The sequence below is a fragment of the Musca vetustissima genome, unplaced genomic scaffold (genome assembly GCF_032173495.1).
Source record: "Musca vetustissima isolate MV318-11 ecotype Yass unplaced genomic scaffold, APGP_CSIRO_Mvet_v1 utg5917, whole genome shotgun sequence".
Lineage (NCBI taxonomy): Eukaryota > Metazoa > Arthropoda > Insecta > Diptera > Muscidae > Musca > Musca vetustissima.
Window position 1 is genome coordinate 152,431 of NW_026879604.1, and position 26,712 is coordinate 179,142.

Genomic DNA, 26,712 nt, shown 5'->3' on the forward strand with positions numbered 1-26,712 from the left:
CCTCCCAAAAGCGCAAAATCACCTTGTCGATAGAGATATAACAAATGTAAAAAACTACAGTGGATTGTGTTCTGGGAATAGTGACTGGACCAGTCAACATCCATCCAAACGCTGTCTCCTGAGCCATAACTGATCCACATATCTGATTTTGTCAGCCAGAAAGTAAGAATGTGTGCCACCAAAGGTATATATTTTGCATCTCTCATAAAACGCGAATCTGCGAACTCAAGCTGCGATTGTTTTGGATGAAAGATTGTTGGAGAGATGAAAACGTTTACATCGTAAACGTAAAATTGCATTCTCTATGAACATCAGCTGAAACTGTGTTGTTAAGCCCAGATATCATGGGTGTGCGTTTATCTAAAATGAATGTTGCCTCAGATCCATAACCTATTAAGGCACTTGCTTTGTAAGCAACATACATGTGTATAATTTTAATAATAACGATTCCCAACAAGACACTGTCATTCGTTTGAGATGTATGGATTCTGGGCATGGAATTGTATCGGTAGAAATCGTTGTCAGATCCAGTTCCTGCTTTTCGTATCTCGAAATTTATATCTTCCACATCGGTTGGTGTCCAGAATCGTAAATTTGATTTTATTTCTTCAACATTTATTGGAAAATATTATTGTTAAGCGGCCTTGCTGAGGTATATCATTTGGTCCAGTCCTTGAATATCATTTCGGGAAAATAAAATCTTGATTGAAGTTCGAATCTGTATTTCTTACTTAAGGGGACCCCCCCCCCCATTCTCGGGGTCAACAATTTTTTTTTATTTAATTAGAATCTACACTAATTCAAGAATGTCCCTACAAAATTTCATGTGAAAATCTCAAGAACTCTTGAAGATATAGCCGATTTATTGTGTCAGCATCAAGTGACGGTTAAAGGGTTTCTCAAACATTAAACGAGTTTTTCTCTTTTGCGAATGGCGGGCACGATAACTTAAAAACTAATAACCCAATCGATTCCAAATTTTTACACGTTTCTCTGTGAGTGTATAGCTATCGTATGAACTAGTATAAAGCCAATCGGTGAAGATCTTCCTTATTTTTTAACTTAGTTTGGGGTAAAAAATCGGCGATTTTCCAAAAATATTTTTCAAAGGTCCGCCATTTTGTCAATTTTAGAGCGAAGTCAATAATCCTAGTTCATACCAGAGACAGCCATGTACTCTTTCTAACACCGTTGGAATTTTCGGATTCCGATGTTCCAGTGAGGAGTTATTATGCCCACCATCAAAAATAAGGACTTCTCTTTAATTACAAAAAACAACAACAAAAATTTTTTGTAAATTATTTTTCTTCTCTTTTAAATCTTTAAATATATATGTGCAAAGTTACAAACCTTAACAAGCATTGGTATTGATATACCAGCCCATTGAAAATCTTGAAAAATTAAAATCGAGAATGGAGTGGGTTCCCTTAAGAAACGGATTTGTTACTGCAGATTCATCTGTGGTCTCATATTACAAATTATCGTTGTAACGGAAGTGGATCCCGAATCCGTTACTTCACTCCCAGCCTTGCTCCAATTGCTCTCACTGCACTATACACCAATCCAATACCTGTCCAGAAGACAACATTTTATGACGATTGGTTAGGGTTTGGCGTCGGGAATTCCCGTCCCGGGTATTTCCGATTTTTTTGACATCGATATTCCCGGGATTTCCCGATAGTATTTCCCGGGAAATTGTATTTCTAAATAAATATTAATACGGAATTAAAAATTTCAATGCTTAAGGCATAAACAGAATGGATCCGTTGATCCATCCGTCGTATTATTTGTTATCGATAATACAACAACTACAAGGGGAGATTTTAATGTGTGTATAAGTGGAAGATGCTCATTTTAAACCCGATTTATATAATAGAAAAATGATAGAAGAAAAATGCTGAAATTTTGTTTTGAAATCCACGTTGTAGCATCTGTTTCATATACGGCAAACGTAATGAGAAAATTTATTCTAAATCCTATTGACGGGTTATTTTGCTGGAATCATGCCATACATTTAAATTATTGTTGATGCTGTCTTAAAACATTGTAACATCAACAAACTTCCATCGACTATTCAATTCCACAGATATTACAAAAAGAAGTAAGTGACCGACGTGACTTAAAATTTGTACCTAAACTAAAGTAAAAATTTATATCTAAACTAAATTGGAATCTGGTCATCTAGTAGTGATGAAGATACTCCAAAGGTATACATGTTTTGAAATTAAATTAAAATGGTTGCAAAGTCAACCCCTATAAGATCAAAACCTTGTCACTGTAGTTTTTTTTAAAGAAATAAGCTTTATATAAAGTGAGTAAAAATCTATAAAATGTAGGAGAATATTTTCAATTGCTGGACTTTTTGACATCAACATAAGAAAAAGTATATCAAGCAACCTGTTGAATGCACAAATGCACTCTTCATATGTTTGTTAATGTGTACAAATAGTTCTTAATACAATGTTTTTCCAAAAACGTACTAAAATACTTTTGTTTGAAAATGAATTCTTAATTATTTATTTTTAATTGTTATTGTACAATGACGTAGAACGTAAATTTTTTATAATTCTAATTATTTAATTAATATAATATCATTCCTACCCTTTAATATTTCAACTTACAAAGGTTGTGAAAGGTCCCGGGTAACCGGGAATGAAAATTTTGAATTCTCGATTTCCCGGGAATTAAAAAAAAGTCGGGAATTCCCAAACCCTACGATTGGTCCATAACTGTGGCCTGTATCGTGTTTATAAATTTTAATGGACAGACACACATGTCCAGATCGACTCAGCTAGTTCATATATGGCGATCGGTGTAGTTAAGGTTGGTTCTTACAACATATGTGTGTAGTAATTGTAATGTTTTGAAACATACGTTGATGTTTCAAGGGGGTCGGGAATGTTTAATTTATATTTATATGGAAATGCTAATATTTTACCACTATCTTGGTCTTTAATTCGTTAAATTGTATGCGCTACGGCTTATCGCATCCTTGGGTTAGCGCTGTTGACGTTGAGTAATTAATTGCCACTTGTTTTGCCGCCCCTTTAAGTATAAAGGACATATATCATGCATATTGTTGCCGAAAGTAAAATTGTTACTACCAACCATCCTATCAATAAATATTAAAGAATTTACATACAACAATTATTGTGTTTTTATTCAGTTTTTACTTTAACGGTCTCACTGCACCCCCTACCCTACGGTCAACTGATCGACGCATACGGCGTACTTACTCCCATGAGTGGAGCTTATTTCTGATTGGTACTGCATTTCTAACTCCGTTAGATCCTGAAATTCATGAAACTCCAACATCATCCAAAATCGTTGGCAACGGTTGAAATGTATCTACCAATATTTCTGTTCCCGGTGAAAAATTAATTAAAATTAAGAAACCCGAGAGAAATTTTGATAAAGATATGCATGGGGTTATTCGGACGAAAACCTTTGTCAAAATTGTTGGCGAATGGGCAGAATGCAAAATGGATATCCTAGACCAGACAAGGGTTCATGTAGCTGATGTTCTCAATCAAAAAGGCATCGCAACTAGGCCAATAACAAAATTGGTAGTAATTTCAAATAACAATCCTTAATATTTGTCTTTATTAACACGTATTAGAGTTCGTATAGCTGATGTTCTCAATCAAAAAGACATCGCAACTAGGCCAATAACAAAATTGGTAGTAATTTCAAATAACAATCCTTAATATTTGTCTTTACTACTACGCTGTTTATTCCTATTAATAACCTTCCCAAATATCATTATAATTATCCGTTTACATCCTCACAATAACATGTCGTCTATTTAGGGGGTTCCATTGTTTAAAGTTTTGTCTCCGCTTTCGTAATGCCAACACTGTTGAAAGATTAGGCCTAGTCAATAAGTTTGGATACTATGCCAAAGATAGGCAGATAAGTGGACAGTGGCGTGCGTGGGTTATTGACTCTATCTATTATATTGGCAGACACAAGATTTTACGAAGCATCTTCGGTCGCTATTATCTTTAGGGTTGATGTTCACTCTAGGATAGTCCGAGACGGAATGAACATCAGAAATGGTCTTCCAATATCCCCATGTACGATTTTTGGAATCGTTTTGTATGGGTTGAACTCTAATTAAAATAACTATTTGAATATTTTACCAATAGAAATACTTTAGCTTACACTGAACTGAATTGCATTACAATGAATAGTACTATTAACCTAAACTTAAATAAGCATTTATGAATTGTGAAACAAAGATTCTCATCAATTCGAGTAGGAAAACTTTTTTCTAGCGAGACTAAAGGACGAATAGACTGCAAGACCCTTGATTTTTGTAATTTTTAGGTTTTTATCTATATTTTCCCCGCTTTATTTGCCTTTATATTATTATTTTTTACGCTTTAAGTTCAATTAAAACTGTAATTGTAATTGTTTTCCAGAAATTTTTGGTATTTTGCTGTAAAATTTATTATTAAAATGGACAACTCTATATTAGCTGGGACATACTTAATATTTATTAAAACTACCTCATAGCACTCAGGAAAACTAAAACTTCGCGCAAAAAATGTTAATAACGATTTATTTTAAATTCGTCAGAGTTGCATATGTTTTGACCAAGCTAATATCGAATTATCCATTTTATCAATAAATTTCACAGTAAAATAACAAAATAACAAAATTTCTGGGAAAAATTACTATTGCAGTTTCAACTGGAACCAAAGCATTGAAAGCGTTGTATTCTAATATTTCAGAATATTCAATTTCAGTTGTATATGTATTGACCACCACTGTATATTAATGGGTAGAATAAATTGTCTCCCTACTAACCGCCAATTTCACTTGTTAATACACAACTGGGTTACAAAAAACATGTTTTATCTTACCTGAGGGGTCGTAGTTAAAACGAGGTAAACATATAGGTTTTATTATTTTCGAAAATACAATCGGTTTTCGTAATTTTAACAAAGCTATATCATAATTGTACGTCTCCGGATTAAAATTTCTATGTTTTATTATACTTGTTACAGCTCTCTGAATTGCGTTTGATTCAGATGTTATTTTTTGATCATGGTCACCAAATATTATACGAATTTTAGATTTACGAAGTTTTTTTACGCAATGAGCAGCAGTTAATATGTAATCCTTTGTCAAAAGTGAACCACCGCAATGAAATTTTCCATCGTATACAATTCGAGCCATCCACGGGTACTGATTAATTCCAGTTGGTCTCCCACCCACAATGCGTATTTCTTCGTTCGAAAACCCACAATCTAAAAATGTACAATAAATAAAAATATATTAAAATTCAAACATGTGAAAAAGCGTTAAGTTCGGTCGGGCCGAACTTTGGATATTCTCCACCACAGGACAGATACTTGAAATGAAAATATAGGGAGCATACCAAAAAGTGAACCTATACCGATAATTTTAGAAACCGGTTATTGTATACCATTATGTACACCAAATAGAAATTACAGCAATTTTTAATAAAAACACCAAAGCGTGGACTGACACTAATAACGCAGTAGTTTGAGGATTGTATATTCAATCCACAAACTACTGCAATTTAGATTACAACGTTAGATTGCATAGTGTAGGAATTAGCTAATATTTGGGGTTATAATTTATTTACATTTAATCGAATATCGTTAACCCAGTGGGTTTCAATTGTCAATTTCTTTGCATATATGTCAAATAAATCCTCATAAAGTAGGTTAACCCCATGGTATAATAATAGAAGGTAACAGCAAGTGTTGTTGTACAAAAAACGATACAACAACCACATGGAAATTTGTTGTTGTAAGTTCTACTAGTGTCAACTCATTTGACAGAAAAATGTAAACAAACAAACAAATTATCATCAAATTATTTTTATTTTGAAAATGAAATATTTTAGAATCCTCAAAATAAAAATTGAAAAACATGAATGAAAATCTATCAAATTTATATTTCTTTCGCTTCCACATCTTTCCTATAATTGAGCCACAACCATATATATGTGTAACACATATGAAAATGCAGGGAATAGCGAGTTGTTCCTTGAAGAAAGATTTGCTTCCAAAAACTTTCCCAGCAGGCAGATTGAGTAAGTTGAATACGGGAGCACATTTAATAATGAACAATTACAAATTCTATGCGTTCCCAATTTTCCTGTTGGGTGATTTTTAAAAACATAATTTGTCAAATTCATATTGACACTAGTATTACGTTGGAATCAAATCAGCTGGGACTTGCTGTTACCTTTTATAATTGTACCATGGTTAACCCGGTAAAAAAAAATTCTAATGTATATACCGTTCTATACCCAATATTATTGTTTTGTGTCTCAATTCTTTCAATTCTTATTTGGGGGAGATGCCTAAATGCTGGCCGATATATTTCATTATCGTCAGCTTCGAGTTTTGTTTATCAAGATTTCCTTAGAAAGCGGAATGATTACAACCGATGGCTTAATCGTCTTAGAATTCCATAATTTGTAGGGTAAAACTGACTATTTCGAGTAAGAAGGGGGTTATATGGGAACTACCCTAAAAGGGGGTCAATATGAATAATTGTTGGTAAGAAGATTTGTTACCATATGCGACTACAAAATACCAAAATACAGTTAGTTCGCTCTAGAACCCTAAAATACCCGAAAAATGGGCATATATTTATAATTTGTATTGAGAAAATTTGCTTCCCAATAAGAACCCATTCTAGCAATTTTCAGCGAATTCGTTTTAAAAACGCAAAAAAAAATTGGCGATCTATTTCAATTCCTTCAGAAGATAGCGTGATTACAACAGACGGGCGGACATCGCTAGATCGTCTTAGAATTTTACCCTGATCAAGAATATATTTACTTTATAGAGTCGGAAATGAATATTTCAATGAGTTACAAACGGAATGACAAAATTAATATACCCTCCATACTATGGTGAAGGGTATAAAAAGACTGCATGACATAGTAATGCTAAACACCAATTTCGTCGTGACGTCATCGAAACCCTCAAGAAAAAAAGTAATTCTGGAAGATTCGAAACTAAAGCTACTTAAACGGTTTGCACCATGTTCTATGTAAGATAAATAAACCTCTAATTGTTTGGTCTGTTTATGTATATGTTAGACAACTCTATAAAAGAAGTATACATAGGGGAGACTGGGGCACCTTCGGCAATTGCGTTTTCGCTATGAAGCTCTCACCGTACATTATTAATTTCGATACATAGGTATCGAATATCGAAATAAATAACTGTCACAAAGTTTGAAATCTCTACCTAATAAGCTTATTTGTATGCACGGTTTTTTGTATTTTTACAGATGTTTTTGTAATATTTCCATTTCATTTCGTAAGTATTTCGTGTATAAAACTTTTTAAATTTAAAGTCAGTGTTATTAAAAAGTAGTTAATTACAATGTACATTCTTATAAAAATAATTAAATATATAATGTTTTTAGAAGATTGATAGACAAAAATGGCAAAAAACCATAAAAATTACATTGGGGGTAGATTCGGCATTTTATAGTGGGGCACATTCGGCCATACACAGATAATGCTATATTATTTCCTTAAAATGTTTTTGAGTTTGTCTTTAAAAATAATCCTTTAATATAGTATGCATACTTATTGTATACATACTTCTTCTTACTGGCTTAATTTTATATCGATCTATTTTATTGCGTTATGTGGTAGGTTGTTAGTGCTCTGAAAAAATAATGCTGCAAATTATCGCCATTACAATGCAAAGTGCGGCTAAAACCTTCAAAATACGGAGAATGTATGGAAGTTATGGGCAAATATGATCTATACTGATCATTTTCTGTACATAAGTTTATCAGTATAGCATATTGAGAAATATTGTCTACCCAGTGAAAACCAAAACGCAAATCTTGGAATAATGGAATCCATATTGACACTGCCAAGTTGTTTTCTTGAAATAATGGAATCCACATCGACACTGCCAAGTTATTTTCTATATTCAGTGAATTTTTTATAATTAGTTTTTTGAGAGAGGCAACACTGTTGGAGGTATTGCCCTTTCTCTATACCAGAATTCTTTTACTAATACACCATCTGGCCAAAATTGTTTACTAACAGGGATACTAAATAAGTTATTTGGAACAATAACCTTAAACGAGGAAATCTCTCGAGGAGCTGCAGTGTTAAATTTAAAAACTTTGTATTCATTTACGTTAATGTCTTTTAATTTAGTACCAATGCAACTACTAGAAATACTAGAAATAAATATAGTTTTCCTAGGAGCAACCACAATTAATTCGTTGTTACTCGTAGAAGGTTCATTTTCTGGTGTAGAAGGTTGAGAAGGTAAAGGGCTAGGAGCATTTACAACTATTGGAGGTATAATAGGAGGGCGTGGAAGGACATTTGGTGCGCTTGAATTGGAGGTCTCGATCGGTGAACTACAACTATCTCTCAGATTTAAAGTTATTGTGGCGGAACCACCATTTGAGTGAAGCGCTGGCAGCGCCAGATGGTTTCCACATGGACTAGGATTAGTAATGTTGCGAGGCGGAACCACAACGGGTGAGTTTAACGCAATTAAATTGTCACCCTGAGCAACTACTAACGATTTTTTCCTTTTTGGAGAACCATCTGCAAACTCAAAGTTATTAAACATTTTTTCAAAATTTTCATAGCGAGAATAAACTGAGCCAACGCCCCTTTTCAAGGCAACCATTTCAAGTTTAGATTCCTTAAAGAGGCGATAGGTTCTACACATGCCCATCGGAAACCATTATTACGATCACTAATTTTATCGAAAAGCCTTCTATTTAAACTTGAAATGAGCATGCTTATCACAGTTGTGCTTGTAATGGTGCAACCTTCGTATAAACAAGCCATTAAAAATGCAATGTCAAAACGAAAATTACAACAAGAAAATAAAACACAAAATCTCAATAAGGCACGAAAAAAATTTAATCACTTCAATTTTTATGATTAAAAGTTAGATTTCACAATGCACTTATTTTATTTTGTTTAAGAATCTAAATTTTTGAAACAAAAAGATTTTTGAAGGGTATCGATTCAAAATAAATAATATTTATTAACACTGATTTCGAACACCATAAAAAATACGTCAAAACACTTCAAGAGTTACCAGACCGGGTTGTTCCACTGTTGTTCTGATCTATTATTTCATTTTGTCCCGCTGTGTCATTTGCCGCTAATAATAACTCCACTGTTGGAATACCACCTCTGGATCGAGTCGCATCCCGCCAACAAATAATTCCACTGTTGGAACACCATTTTCTCAAACAGACTTCATATTCTAAAAGGTAGCTGCCTAACATCTTACTCACGTCTGCCATTATAAGATATCTTTGAGATGCAATTCGAAGTTAATTAGTATATCGAAAACCACCATAACTTTCTTGGATAAGCTGTGCTATTCTGTCACCGATTGATGTCGTTAATGTGCCCCAGAGCGTCTATTATTCCTGCGAATTATTTCTTTAAAGTCTCTTTTTTGCTTAGACCCTTCTCCAAATTTCTGAAAAGAGCCATTGTTTTTTGTATGAATCACCCCGGATCTTATCGTCCTTCCATTTACATCGTCATATTTATCATTTGTTTTCCATTTGTTTAGAGTGAACATTTTCGTGTTAACTTATAACCTGGCATGCGGACCCTTCTTCCATATCAATAGAAGAAGGGTCCGGTACCTTAACGCATTCATCTTTGAATTCATTTGATTTTTTATCAAGTCATTTTTCCTTCCGATACAGGTAATTTACCTCATCAATATCCTGCAGTTTCCTTATGTTACCAGAAGCCTCACGCTTTCAATTATCATGCATTTTTAATCTGTACAACTCGGTAACGTCACACCCGACCACTGGTCGAAGGGGTTCCAAGGATAAAAATATTATTTTGTCCTCATTCTTATTTCTCCTCCTTGCCCAGGTTTTCCATCGCCAATTCCCAGACTTCATATACATGCAAATAGTAATTGCGTATCACATATTGATCGTCTATTGTTAATGTCTTGCCATTCTACGTTCGGCACATTTCGACACTCAACTCACTTTGGCGATTTTATAACTTTTTGGAAAACATCTTTCTGTTTCTTTTTCGATCAAACATTTGTTATGTAAAATAACGCGTTAATTGAATGTGAATATTGAATGATCAAAATGTTTTGAACCTCGGGATCAACTTTACTTTAATTTTTAGAAGAAAAAGCACCTAGACCTGACGCCATAAAATATTGTTAAGTCCGCACTATAGGGACTTGGGTGGTTGGCAGGTACAGTGCAACGAATCTCCCGATAGAGTCAGTACGCCCAATGCGTACTCGTGAGCAAAAAAGAAATAGAAAATAAAACACGATATGTTTATTAAAAGGTTGTCGACCAATGCCGATATTTATTTGTTGGTAAACGATATTACCTTATTAGCACAACTATATGTGCGTAGCTTACAATTTAAGCGCTAGTGATCACAACAATATGTGTGGCCCGTAGGTTACAACGAAAGTTCAAGTTAATAATAATGTTGTTTGTTGACACATAGATGCCTAAAGGTGGCGCAATAGCAAAATGTAAACAAAAGTCCGTTGAAATCTGTCAGCCTCATACTATTACAAGGATGTAATAATGAGGAGTAGACAGATTTCAACGGCTACGACCTTTCAAATTAAAGGCAAACTATTTAACTATTTTACACATCGATTCTTGCTTAAACATTTGCCGCCTCCCTTGAAACATCCATATGTTTTAACAAATACAATAAATTATAAATAACGGCATAGTGCATGGTGAGCAAAACCTTTTACATTCTTTCAAATATTTTTTCCAATTTTTTTTTTCATCATTTTTTTTTACTTTTTTCAGATAACAAGCTTACATGCTAACGATAGGGCCATTAGGGACCCCGCGATTATATAGATCATCAATGACCTGTTGTTCGAATGGGCCATTAGGGACCCCGCGGTTGTGTGAGGCCAGAAAGGACCTGTGGTACGAAAGGGCCATTAGGGACCCCGCGAAACGATAGAGCCATGAAGGACCCCGCGAAACGAATGAGCCATTAGGGACCCCGCGAAACGAAAGGGCCATTAGGGACCCCGCGATATGTGAGCCAAGTTGTGTGATGTTTGTCGAGGGCCGCCATACAACGATTTCGTACGATTTACGAAACAATTATTTTATAGGACCAGTAATTATCCAGCCGAATTTTGTATTTTGAGCGAGCAGCGAACCAGATGAAAGTCGAAAATTTTGACTTTTTACGATTTGTGGATACAAGTCTGCTCCTATCAAAATATCTACTGGACGAGATTCGAGGAAGTCAGGATCTGCCAAAACTATATTTGACAAATCCGATTTAAGGTCCGAAGTAACCGAAGATGTTGGAAGATTTCCCGATATGGAATCTACAACCAGTGCTGACGTTTCCAAACTGTGTGACCTATTAGAACGACTGCCAAGTTTCAACGAGCACATTTTTCGACATGTAGTAGCGACAGTACAATTTACTCCGCGAATTGTCGAAATTGTGGATTTGACCGGTAGGTTCAATTTCTTCTGAAGTCGTTCGGAAATTAAAGACGACTCAGAAGCCGGATCTATTAACGCCCGAGCAGGAAAACAAGCACCATGGTTAACAATATTGACCATGGCTGTCCCCAATAGAACTGCTTTGTTCTGCGTGGCGTGAAATGTCTGTCGAATGACATTACCGACCGATGCGGGTGGATCAATCACAGTGGAAGAGGGCGAATGACTACTATTTACATTTAAATTTCGTGGTCGAAAAGCTGGTGTCGAAGACGATAAATTAGAATTTATAAGAGTCACCATCTGACTCGGAGTGCTCACAATAGAGCTATCTCTGTGCAATAGAGTGTGATGTCTCTGATTGCACTTTCGACAACAACGACTATTACAATTTTTGACTTCGTGTCCCCTACGAAGACAATTAACACACAAACGATGTCTTTTGATCAATTTAAATCTATCGACAGGTGTACAATTTACAAACCGATAGCAATAATGTATTGTATGTTGCTCTGAACAAAGAACGCAACATGAATCAGGCGACGAACGAGGATTGGAAGCTATACATTTACGAGATACGGAACTCTTTCTATTATTTGAGTTTGACACAGTATTACCATTTCTCATCTCATGCAAACACAGAAGAGTACGAATTCTCTCTGTCAAGAATGCATCTAACTCTTTCCAAGATGAAAGAGACGATTTGGATTTTACACTTTGCTCCCATAAAGCGTGTGTCAATTTGGGTAATTTTTGCAAACAAAGAAATACCACAATCGGATCCCAATTATCGGTAGGTATGTCATAGATTGCCATTGCGGAAAGACAACTATTAATTCCGCGTTGAAGCGACTTTAGTCCCGAACTACTTTCCTGATCCAGCACAGGAAGACCGAACAAAGTCTTTAAATGGCTATGTACAATCAAACGTGGATTATTATAAGTGGAATTCAAGGCATTCCACGCAGGTTCAAAACTCCGATGAGTTAGAGGAAATTTCGAGACAATTTCTCGAGCCTCACCACTAGTTTTACTCACCAGATGACATAGACGCTCAATGTCTGTCAATCGGGAGTTATTAATATAAACCGCACTAAATAAATCTCTGAAAGTGGGCCAATCAAGAATATTTCCACTGAAAATATCGATATTGCATGGAGGAATCGCGAGATTATGAAGGTTATCAACATTAGGAGAATCAACAATAAAGCCGGTGTCTATACTAGGGTTCCCAATACTTAATATTGCGGAGCTAGATGTTTGTATTCCCACCTCACGAGAAGAGTGGGACGACGAGCTCTTATTATTAACGGAGGCATCGACTGACGGCTTTCCCGGAAGAATATTATCGGGATGCTCCGTTACTGAAACTACTGAATTGTTTGTAGAAGAATTCAGAGACGATCTATCAGAACTTCTAATCTTGGATAACAATCTTTTTATAGTGGATTTGCAAACCATATATTCATTAGATGAAACCTCATACTTGCTATACAATGAATCGAGATCTTCAGGACAATCAATATGTGAGAGACAATTATTAAAAGTTTCCTCAACCGATTTCCACAATTTTTCAATTTCTTCACTCCTAACTTCAAGATCATATATATCTGATTCATCTTCCTTCAATGCACCGAAGTGTGCCACGAATCTCACCATAGAGTTGGAAGCACGAATAAATAAATTCATAGGAGTGAAAGCCATTTTACCAAAATAACCAAAAATATTAAGACAGTGGAAAACAAAAGACAAAAGATATGTCGAAATCAAATGAAATGTAAATGAAAAAGATTTAAAATCTTTAAAACAGTCAAAAATATTTCAAAAATAACGAATTTGTTGATAGAAAATACAAATTTTAATTTAATCTATCTAGCAATAAATAAATGGTTTGTTTCTAAAATTAATAAAGCTGAAATGAGATGATTGAATTACAATATAAAGTGAAAACTTTTATGAAAGTTGAGCAAAACGAAAACAAACTACCAATTGTAGCAGACAATAAAACAAACAAAGCTACCGATTTTAGCGTTTTTACAATAAAAATGGCAATAAAATGCGAATAAATTATTAAAATTACAAAAGAAATCAATAGGCAACTATATGCCAAATACACACCCTACACAATATAAAAGTACAAACGACCGATTGTAGGGCACTTTTAAAATTCAAACAAATAAATAATATGCAACTATATGCACAATAAAATGTATTTAAATCCAATAAATTTTAAAAATTAAAAATAAGCAACAATATGCTAAATATGCATCCTACACAATAGAAAAGTCCAAGTGACCGATTATAGGGTGCGCTGGATTTTAAAATGTCCAAAATTATGTAAATATTATTCCCTGACACAAATATTATATTTACCATAAAATATAATAATATGTGTCACTGTCCTAATATACCAGCCGGGGACTGTGTAATAATACACTGGCCGGAGACCGTGCAATAAAACGGACAAAACAGAAAAGGGAATATGCGAAAATGTAATATCTATGCGTACATGCGTGTGTATATCTATGCATGCAAGTGACTGGCTGACCAACTAGCCAGAACAACAAAGCGACGATGCTGGAATATGTAACAATACGTACGTATGTAAATCAACAATTAGGCAGCCACGAATAGGCTGTAAACGTACGTATGTCACGGGAATATTTATGAATATATTTTTGTATATTATCGATGCCTTCAATATGACAAATAATAACAACAATCAAAACAGGAATATTGAGGGATGTTGTTCGCGAATTTAACAACAACAAATTACCGATATGTAAACAATATTGGCTCTACGAATTTAGAGAAAATATGAAAGCAAAAATTCTAATTTTGTTTACAGTGTTCCCTTATGACTGTCCGCGAATGGACTTTGACCGATCGTCAACAAAAGGAGGGAATCCGTGACGCGTTGCAATGTCGGCCACACAAACAAACGAACACTTTGATATTATTATTATTATTTTTTGCTCACTTGCACTATACGTACCAATAATTATTAATTTTAGGCGGACTGTATATAATTCCAAATGTAATCCGCTGGAATATCCGGTTCGATTGGACCAAATGTTAAGTCCGCACTATAGGGACTTGGGTGGTTGGCAGGTACAGTGCAACGAATCTCCCGATAGAGTCAGTACGCCCAATGCGTACTCGTGAGCAAAAAAGAAATAGAAAATAAAACACGATATGTTTATTAAAAGGTTGTCGACCAATGCCGATATTTATTTGTTGGTAAACGATATTACCTTATTAGCACAACTATATGTGCGTAGCTTACAATTTAAGCGCTAGTGATCACAACAATATGTGTGGCCCGTAGGTTACAACGAAAGTTCAAGTTAATAATAATGTTGTTTGTTGACACATAGATGCCTAAAGGTGGCGCAATAGCAAAATGTAAACAAAAGTCCGTTGAAATCTGTCAGCCTCATACTATTACAAGGATGTAATAATGAGGAGTAGACAGATTTCAACGGCTACGACCTTTCAAATTAAAGGCAAACTATTTAACTATTTTACACATCGATTCTTGCTTAAACACATATTATTATTATAAAGAACGGATCCACTTGTGTTTCAATTTTTTTCTTTTTTCCCCTAACGCAGACACTGAATACAAATAAAAACTAAAAGAGGATTCTAATGTACCGTAACAATGCCATAGACTGACGTGATAGACAAACAATCATATATGCCCCTTTGAAAGGGTTTTAAACTCGTCTCATTTAATAAAGAAGAAATATCGAATAAAAGCTTTCCAAACAAGACCAAAACATCTGTAAGTGAGCCCAAAATTAGTCATGATTTCCCTAGAATCATCTTTAGTTTCATTATTGACACATCCTTTCGACGTCACTTAGCCTACATTTATAAATAAACATAAAAGGTCACGGATATGGGCCACAGCAAGAAGTCTCCGTGGAACTCATCTATATGTGACGGTGGCAGATTTTGTTTATGCATTGTATATATCTGCAGGAGTTGGAATATCAAAGGGAACACTATTAGCTAGTTAAGGCAGATTTAAACTGATATTAGCAATTAGAAACGTAGTTCCTACATTGAATCTACTGGCGATATGAGTGGTCAGATGACCACTCACTGATTTTTGCCAGCTTTAACCTGGTGGGTTTTTAAGGTGCAGTGGACCGTAAGGGGAAGAGGGTTTAATAGAGCTGTTTCTTAACAATACATGGTTAATTGGTAGATTTGTTTGGAGATAACATATTACCTTTGGCTACGATATGCGTGTTGTCTGTCCGATCGACAGAAAGATAATGATGTCTCATTTAGGCGGCAAGACGAGTATTTAATTGTTTTGCCGACTACATGAGACCTGAAGCCATAAATCGTAGCGCAAACATTTTAACAAAAAAGCTAAATAAAACTCTAAATTAAATTAAAATAAACATATGGTAGGTTTCAAAATAGTACAAATAATTATATGATAAGATATGTACGATTGGTGTATAGTGAAAATGAATCTGCAGTAATGATAATTTAGCATATTTGGACCATAATAAATAATATTTGTGAAATAGTTTATTATGAGGCCGCAGATGAATTTGCAGTTACAGATTCGGACTTCAATCGAGTAACTGTTAATACACGACATATAATAGAATAAAGCCGCAAATGAAGCAGCAGTTTGTCGCTTTACAAATAGAAATCTATTAACGGGTGAGATTGGTTAGAGGAAATTTCAAAACTATTTCCCTAGGCTTATCCATTTGTCTTAAGTAACAAATATAAAATTTGACATCTTTCAATCTAGTATTATTTATAAAGATGACGCTAAACAAAAACCTCTATCAGAAACATGAATATCTATCTCTGAACGATATCACAAACGGACTAACGGTTAGATGAAACATGTCCATGCGATTCAGGAACCTAAAAAGATCGACCTAGTTGTGTAATAATTTTATCAACCGATTCCTACTACATTGACTTAATAACCGAGATATTCACCCCTATTCTGTATCTCGTCGTCGACACGAAACGACGTCGAAGAGAATCGTCTTTTGCAAGTTGATATTCCCCATGGCCTATAAAAAAGGTCACCAAGATAGCAATCGAAATCGGAAAACAGCTGTTTTTTCTCAAGTCTAATGTCAAAAATTTCGACTTTGTTTACGTTTTCATAAACTTGAAGAGGTATCGATAATCAGCTGGTCTCCCTTGGTGACCTTATTTATAGGCCATGGTCGCATGGGTGTTACAGAATACCAAATCAGTGTCGAAGTGATGTCGATGTCGATGCGAAGTGATGTCGAAAGAGAAACGTCGTCGACAATGACGACGACTTACGGCATAGTGGTGATTGTAATTTTTACATTTAGCGTTGCCATTGTATTCAGGCAAATGCAGACAGACTTTTGTGCCATTTTCGTATTTATTGAATGTTGCAACCTTAAAGGACGTTTAAGATATTAATATTCATATCTTCAATTTTTGTGGCACTGAATACTTTGATCACCCACATTCATGGCCAGTCGTCATCCTGCGATCTTGAGCAATACATGAGGGGACTCAACTTCGAATTCTGTGTCTGAACATGAACATCAGACAAATATAACCATGTAGAAGAGCCGGAAGAGAGAAGAGGCCGACAAGATGACAGAGTAGGTGAGTAAAGATATCGCCAAACGCACAACTAGTAAGAAGCAGTTGTTTGGAGCACAAAGACGGAAGAAGAGAGCTTCCCGTCGACCGCTTCTGGCTGGCTCTGATATCAGGAAGACGAGTACTGAGTTGGAATCTTCCGCAAGGAAGGGGATCCCAAAAGAACCAACCGGTATTTGCGAAAGTTACATCAAGTTCCAAAATTGATTCTTTCTTCTTATGTTTTTTGTATATAGCGTTTCTTTGACATATATAGCAATTCCTCCTCCTTTACCATTCCTGTTCATGAAAATTGAGTTGAATCCACCAATGTGAAAAAATGAGTTCTCCTCATTGTCGATGTGTTCGATGGGAAGTGATCATTCATTAGGAACCTTAGTGTTTCCTCGATTGTTTCTATCCTATTACCCTTACGGTCTACCATAGTTTCGGTTTGGGACTTGGATAGAAACTTCTTGATTTTTGGAACATCGTTGACTCTGTCTACCTGTTCGCAGAACATCTTCCAGGAGTTGCGCTTGGCGGTTTTTTGTCAATTTATGGGACAATTTCCGTTTATCGCGGAAATTGTCCCAGAATACTGTAGATTTTTTCGGCGTGCTCTGTTGTAAAGCTTTCCGAACTCGTTTCCTTTGTTCCGAATCTCCCCTGTCATCCAGGTCTTTTTAAAGGCAGATCTCCTTTCTCGAAGAGGACAACTTTCTTCGAAAGACTTTGCAATTACTTCTGTTAATTTGTTGACGTTCCTTTCTATGTCATTCGTGCCTTGGCACTCAAATTTTGTTGCCCTAAACTCTCCTTGACTAGTCTCCCATACTTTATCCAGTTAGTTTTGGATTCGTGTCGGAAGTATATGGGTTCCGGCGGTGGCAGTAGGACTTTGAACATAATATATTTGTGGTCAGAAAAGGAGTACTATTCTGAGACTCTTCATTCCTGGACCTCATCTATTAAGTTTGCGAAACATATTGTTATATCTAATAACTCCTCTAGTCGCTGCAGCTCCGCCGTTGGTGGTGGTATGGGCGAGTCGACGGGAGATATACTGAAGCCGAAGACCTCGAGCGTGCATTTCGTGTCGAAATCTATGCCCCAACCTCTTTGAATTGAGGAATGTATTTTTTCCTGACCAGATTGAGTTTAACTATAGGTCCAATGCTTGCCACTAGTTTCCTCAGTGCTTCTAAGCATTTTGGTTATTCAAATTCTAGCATTAGATAGTCCCCTTTGAAAGCGCAGCTATCTACGTCAGTGGAGTCCCCTCCTTGAAGTAGGTGCTCCATGATCTTGTTTTTGACCACATTCAACACCTCTTGTGGCTCTCCTTTTTTAACTTACCGGACGTATTATTTCCGTCGATCACTGCATAGCAGAGTGGCTCCTCGCCATCTGTTGCTGCTATCTGCTATCTTTTTGGGTGTTACAGAATACCAAATCAGTGTCGAAGTGATGTCGATGTCGATGCGAAGTGATGTCGAAAGAGAAACGTCGTCGACAATGACGACGACTTACGGACAATTTCCGCGATAAACGGAAATTGTCCCATAAATTGACAAAAAACCGCCAAGCGCAACTCCTGGAAGATGTTCTGCGAACAGGTAGACAGAGTCAACGACGTTCCAAAAATCAAGAAGTTTCTATCCAAGTCCCAAACCGAAACTATGGTAGACCGTAAGGGTAATAGGATAGAAACAATCGAGGAAACACTAAGGTTCCTAATGAATGATCACTTCCCATCGAACACATCGACAATGAGGAGAACTCATTTTTTCACATTGGTGGATTCAACTCAATTTTCATGAACAGGAATGGTAAAGGAGGAGGAATTGCTATATATGTCAAAGAAACGCTATATACAAAAAACATAAGAAGAAAGAATCAATTTTGGAACTTGATGTAACTATTCCAGATAATAGTACTGCAACAATATTAGCAATTTATCGCCCGCCCAGTCAAAGCATTTCACACTTCCTAAATGAACTACATTGCAACTTAAGTACTTTAAGGAACAAAAACAATATAATAATAGTAGGCGACATAAATAAAGAAAACAATAAGTCATCACAATATCTGAACATTCTTTCAACTAATGGAATGCAATGTATGATCTCGCAACCAACAAGGAAATACAGTAATAGGATGACAAAAAGTTGTATTGATCACTTATTCATTAGATGGGATAAATGCTTACGATATGCCTATTCTGAAATAGTGACTACGCCAATATCTGATCATTACACGTTAATAGGATGTATAGAAGAATCAAGTAACAAAACGAAGCAAAACATACCATGTAAAATATATGTAATCAATACCAATAAGGTAAATAACAAAATAAAAAGTATTGATTGGGAAAATATTATTAGCATCTCTAATAACACAAATGAATTCTTCAACAATATATATAACGTTTTCAACAAAATTTACCAAGATTCCACTAAAGAACAAATAAAATTCAAAAAACGTAACCCTCATCCATGGCTCACCGAATCGATATTAAAATCGTGTAACATTAGAGACAAATTATATAAAACGTGGTGCCGAAACAAAAGTAACAAAATAAACGAACTACTCTATAAAAACTTTAATAAATTAAACAAACAAATTTCAAATGCAAAAAACCATGCACCGTCAATTCATCAAAAATAAATATAATATACGAGAAACCTGGAAAATAATTAACGAAATCATAGGAAAAAGGTGGAATAATATTGATGGTATTATAAAACAAAATTTCATCGATAAAACCAATGAGGTAATAGCCGACAACTTCGCTATATACTTTAAACAAAATGTACAACAAATAGTTCATTCTTGTAATTCAACTGAATCGGAGATTTATTCCATATAAAATACTCTAAACACAAATAAAAGTGCCAGAGTGGACAACATTAGAGCTATTGATCTAAAACAAAATGCGTGTACTCTAACACCAATAATTACAAATCTTATAAATCAAAGTATAAGAGAACCCTCAATACCTCTAACTCTGAAACAATCTATAATTAGACCAATTTATATATATAAAGGAGATCACAAAGCAGAATACGCAAACTATAGACCAATATCTATACTCCCAGTATTGGAAAAAGTTTTAGAAGAGATAAGTGTCCGAAGACTGAATAGCTTCTTAAGAAAATATAAAATTATAAACAAAAACCAATACGGATTTCAGAAGGGCAACAATATTAACCAGCTTCTTGGGCACTTCACCAACCACATCAACAAAAGCCTCAACCAAAAACATAACTGCATTGCCTTGTTTATGGATTTTAGCAAAGCGAACGACACTTTGTCCCACGAAAAAATAATTGCTGTGCTAGGAAAAAGAGGTCACTGTTTAGCATGGTTTCACGAATACCTCTCATCGGGATCATTCAACGTCAAGATTGACGTTGCTATCATAGTATCACACAAAGAAATAACCGAAGCAGCAAAAATTTTGCAACAAGAATTCAACGTGATAACGAGATGGTGCCACGACAACGGACTTGTAATAAATCCTAACAAAACAAAAATAATGCACAAACATAAATATTGTCTTCCACAACAACGATTGTCTACACGCAAAATGTGCCCAAGATGAGATAGAAACAGAAGAGGATAAATGTACAACCCATTTAGAACTGGTCGAAAATTACAAGTACCTAGGGGTTCATCTCGACCATAACTTTAAATGGAAACTACATATTCAAAATGTCCAGAAAAAATTAAGAAAGTCATCGTTTGCCATTTACCATCTGAGTATATGTGCTCCATACTACGTGTTGAAACAAGTGTACTACTCACTTGTAGAGTTTCAGATGCGGCATGCTATCTCAGCGTGGGGAAACGCACGATGCTGCAGATCCCTACAAGAATGCAAGATAGAATTGTAAAGTCTTTATACAAAAAATGCCACCATGCTCATAACAACTGCACAGGGAAACAACAACACACTACAGCAAGGAACAAGTTTACAAATACCGAAATATCCTAAACATAAAAGAACTTCATGCATTAACAGTAGCAAGTGAAGAAGCAAGGAACAAATCTAACCAAATAAAACACTTGAAAAAATATTATATAAGCAAGTAAGTAATGAAATGTATATGAAATCTACAGCAAATTGTAATTTGATTATAGCATATGTATTATGTATTATCTCTCCTTTATATCAATAAAAAAGTCCTAAGGGACAAATTAAAAAAAAATGGACGATGTCATGGCAGATAGGAAAGAAAGACCAGAGGAACCTATTATTGACAAGTCAATGGTGTTAGACGCCTTAAAAAGTTTCTCACCATTAAAAGCGACAGGATAACATCTTCCCCGCGTTACTACAAAACGAGGCGGTATTTTTATCACCACATCTAGTCACACTCTTTAATGCATGCTTAAGGTTGACGTACACACCGAAAGCCTGACAGGAAGCCAGGGTAGTCTTCAAACCCAAGCCCGGCAAGGCAAAATACGCCACACCAAAATCATATCGGCCAACATACAATCGACACCATGATAAAGAGCAGTATACCCAATGATACGCTGAAAAACAAACAATCAGTGGTAACCGCTTTACATGAGGTAGTACACTATATTGAGGGCAACTTCGCTGAGAAGATGCATATCTTAGCGGTATGCATCGACTTATCCAATCCTTAGATACCTTCAAATTTGACCGGACAATCATAGACTGGGTTAACTATATGCTAAGGAATAGATGGATTAACTGTAGCATACATGATTTGGTAACCGCTCCTGTGGGTAACTACCATAAATGGACTCTTAAAGAAATTAACCGATGAAGGATTTGAACCAGTATGTTATGCAGATGACGTTATAATACTTTTGAGGGGAATGAATACTAACTTACAACGCAAAATCGAAGGTCTTAAACATAAATCCGGACAAAACGGATATATGTCTTTTCACTAGAAAGATAAAAATAGGCCAGTATGAAAAGGATAGCCATATCAGACAAAGTGAAGTATCTGGGAGTAATTCTAGACAAGAAACTTAAATGGAAAGACCACATACAGCAAAGATAAGGCCATAGATGGTGGTCTTTTTGTAGAAGAGCCGTAGGCTCTAAATGGGTTTCACGGGGACAACGATGGATAAAAAATGTAACGTAAAAGCGTTGCAGAATGTTCAAAGAACGTGTTGCCTAGGTATATGTGGAGCAATGCGTACAACACCAACTAGGGCGTTGGAGACAATATTATGTATACATCCAATAGACATCCAAATAAAATATGAAGCGGCGGTTGCAGCTTTAAAACTCAAAGCAATGTACGAGTGGATAGACACCGGACACAACATACCACACAAAAACATATTACAGGCAACTACTGAGTCAACAATCAACACCTTTGATTCAAACCGCATGCTTAAAACGAGAGTAGTAACACGGTGCGAAATTATAATACCAGATAGAGAACAATGGGATAGTGGAACACTAGTTCAGATGCCGCCTGGTAACTGTTGCTACACGGATGGCTCTCGACTAGGCGGAAAAACTGGACTGGGTCTTTTCACCGAAGAACCGGGTACCATGATCTTACAGGCGGAGGTTCAAGCTATAACAGAGTTAATTGGTTAGTTTCAAACCAAAGACAAAATACAGTAAATATTATTACGGACAGCAAACAAGCTATAAAGGCAATATCTTCCAAAATAGTTTTATACAAAACTGTACTGGAATGTATAAATACCATTAATGATTTCTCCCAACAAGGACCTGTACGAATTATATAGGTACCGAGATACAAAGGAATCATAGGCAACGAGATAGCAAATCAACTAGCCAGGAGTGCTACGGCACTACCCACAATATATGTGAATATCGCCAAACCCTTTAGTGAAAAACCCTTTGGGAAATGAGGGGACAGGAAGAATCACCAAAATCTTATGGGATGACCCAAGTGAAGATAAAACTAAGCAAATGCTAATGCTAAAGAAGAATGAATTAAGCCGACTGACGGGTATTCTGACGGGACACCTCAGCCTGAAGGCACATCTACTCAAGATTGGATGCGAAGGTAGCAGCATGTGCAGAGCGTGTGGGGAAGACTGTGGAAGACGCTGGACCATTTCCTGTGCCATTGCCCAGCATTTACATGTCTTCGGAAACAATTCTTGGGAAATGACACTCTTCACGGACTAACCTATCTGGAGTTCGAAAAAACAAGGAATTCCTAGATTCATAGGTGAATCAAATCCAAATGTTTTAAATCTAAACTTTCACTAATTCTGACTTTTTCCACAACAGGTTCAATTGGCTTATGTGTATGTCCCTCCCATGTTGGACATGTGCTGGTATCATCCACCCCTCTTTTCAACCAAACCTAACCTATTAAGATGAGGTCATGAGGAAATGCTAGTGTCATATTGGTACAATACACGATCGATTTGATAAATTATTCTTAATTTGGTTTAAAATCGCAATATTACATAAAAACTAAAACAATATAAATAGTAAAGTATTATAAAGAAAGGGGAAAGTTTTGCTGTTGAAGTTAAATTCGTAATTATTGCTGTACTTCGTGGAATTTACATCATGATTTTGTGCATTTTAACCCTTTGAGCCCCGAATAATTTCCGCAGTCTTAGAAAAAATTCCTGTTCACAGATTTAATGCAACTATCCTAAATAAGATATGCACAAAATTTTACATCGCTGCATTCGTGGGATACAGCACAATCTTTCGGAAAAATTAAAGTCCAAAATGCAAAATCGACAGAAAAATCATTTTAAATTATATATATTCATTTTTACAAGAATCAAAAATAATTCTGAAGATACAAAAATTGGAAAAACACAATGTTATCTATAAAATAGAATGTGATGGAAACGATGAAGAAAAATGTAAACAGGTGTATGTTGGAACCACAAAAAATAAATTAAAAACCAGATTATCGGCACACAAATCTGACATTAAATTAAGGAATCAGAATAATACACAAAAAACAGCACTTGCTGAACACTGTAAGAACAACAACCATAGACCAAACTTTGATAAAGTACAAATACTTCAAACAGAAAACAATTACAATAGGAGACTTACATTGGAAATGCTACACATAAACAACCTACCAACAACAAAGAGAATTAATTTTAAGAGCGACACAGACAACGCAGCTTACTGTTACAGACACCTTACACAGAAAGAGAGATCGTGCAATAAACTAAAATAAACTCAGTGCAATATTTACATCCGACGACGATAGTGAAGTCTATCATAGTTTTAAGTAAACTTGACACTAGTTTATTTGTAAGCGATTTTGTCACTTCATTCTGCATAATTAATGTCATTAATTTCAAAAGTGTTTGTATATTATCCTGAAGATGCAATTTAAAACAATTGCGAAATATTGATCCTGAAAAATAAAAAAGACCTCAAGCTCGAAAAAATATATTGTTTTATTATACTGATGGCATAACTTTTAAATAATTTGGACTGTATACACAAATTAGTACTGTACACAAATTTACCCTCTTCTCTATATTGAAAAGCTCATAGCTCTTTTAATATGTGTCGTCCATAATCAGATCTTGACATATGAAATCCAAATTATAAATATTTACTAGCTGCATATTAAATATAAACTCTAAAACATTTTGTTGCCTATGGGCAACATTGGGCCACAAAGTGTTAATGATATTGGACACTTTTTGTGCAAAAATTGACTCTTTATTTAGTTAATCAGGTTACTTGTATTCTCAAAGCGGGGAAACAAGCCACTCTGCACCAAAGGACTATAGACCCATTAGCTTATCATCCTTTCTCCTCAACACTCTCGAAAGACTGATATCTTAGCAATTCACAACACGCATACATAAAGGGCAAGTCTGTAGAATCTGCACTGCACGAGGTGGTAGGCTACATTGAGAGGAATATGGACAATTCAAATTTTACGCTGGCCGCCTTCCTAGATATAGAGGGAGCCTTTAACAACGTTAAACTTGAATCTATGAACCAATCACTTAAAGAAGTTCGCATTCCTAATACCCTTACATATTGGAAAGATAAAATGCTTAACAGCAGAATTATAAAAACGACCTTGGTGCAAATCCAAAAAAGACGGAACTGGTAATGGTCACTAGGAAGCGTAAGCTCGGCGTTTTTGCTCCACCAACACTGGATAGAGTACAACTTCATCTATCGAACGGGCGAAGAGAGGGTGATTGCACTCTATGTATGCAAGAACTCCATTGGGAAAAACTGGGGGCTAAAACCATCGACTATACACTGGTTGTATAACACTGTGGTAAGGCTCATCCTATCCTAACCCTCTGGGCCTCAGCATTAAGTGTCAGGCCGCGTAGCGCCCTAAGGCTGCATGAACAAAATCTCTGGCGAAACTGTGCCTTTGGGCATGGTAGTATTTTGAACGAACCAGGTATGACATTGGACCAACGCGTTAAACTAAGCGACTATATATCACCAATCGTGAGATTTGACGATGTAGATGTCGTTATTCCTAGTAGAGACGACTTGAACTGAAGTAACCCTCCTCTGGACGCTCTGGCTTTCTATACAGACGGATCTAAGATGGAAGAAGGTACAGAGGCGGGCGTCTACAGTGAAAGGCTAGGCCTTGAGTTAGCCTACAAGCTGGATAGCAAATGTAGTGTTTTCCAAGCCTAAATCTTTGCGATTTGGAAGGCGGAGTTGATAAAAAGTCTGGATGCAGAGGTCGTTGAACCGGTGACTATCTTTGTGGATAGGCAAGCGGCTCTTAACGCCATAAAATCTTGTTATATCAAATCTGAGGCCGTCCTCAAGTGTAGAGCAGCATTGGCAGAACTTACTTACAGCTATCGGTTGTCTTGGGTAACAGGGTAATGTGACATCTTGGGTAATGAAAGAGCGGACGAACTAGCTAGACGGGGATCTGTATCCACAGATCTAGCAACTGATGACTCAACCAAACCACCCATATGTCATTTTTACCGTAACTTTAAGGCATTCATCGACGAACTTTGGCACAACGAACCTAGGTGCAACGTGTCAAGATCCATTTTGCCGACTCTTTCTACCAAAAGAACGAACTCACTGTTGAACCTGAGCAAAGGTGAAATAAGAGTGATGATAGGAATCATTACTGGTCACTGCAATATCAAGGATTTTACTAGTAAATGAGATCTTGATGCAATTGTAGTGTTAGGCAATCTCGTTTAGTTCAGTGATCGAACGAACTAGATCTTTTTTTAAAAGTGAACTAGGTCGTTCACCTCGTTCAGTTGCTTATATCGTTCAAATGGTTAATCAGTTCAACCAACGTAAAAAATGATGACCTGTCAAAATCATTCGAAGGACTTTCCTCTCTATTTCCTCCACTTTTTAGTGGGTGGCGGTCGATGACATAACTCCGTTATATTCGGTTGCACACTTGTTTGCGCTTCACTTGCTGCTTCGTACACGGTTGTATATGGGGGTGCTTTGCTTTTAAATGTCGCTTCATATTTTTTACTGACCCTCCAGCTATACGTAAAACACTACTGCAGCATTTGATCTTTTAAGCATCGCATTCCTTTAAATGGGACAACAATATATTACACGTACCTTCATTCAATTTAACAGATTTTATATGAAATTGTTCTTATTTGACG

General features: G+C 35.8%; 1 protein-coding gene across 1 annotated transcript in view; it reads right to left on the reverse strand.

Moving 5' to 3' along the window:
• LOC133324604 (trypsin-1) overlaps window positions 1-26,712 on the reverse strand; it is a 68,115-nt gene that overhangs the window by 27,855 nt on the left and 13,548 nt on the right. Inside the window, exon 2 of the mRNA XM_061533441.1 lies at window positions 4,869-5,255. Coding sequence (XP_061389425.1) covers window positions 4,869-5,255 — 387 coding nt within the window. The remainder of the gene's footprint in view (window positions 1-4,868; window positions 5,256-26,712) is intronic.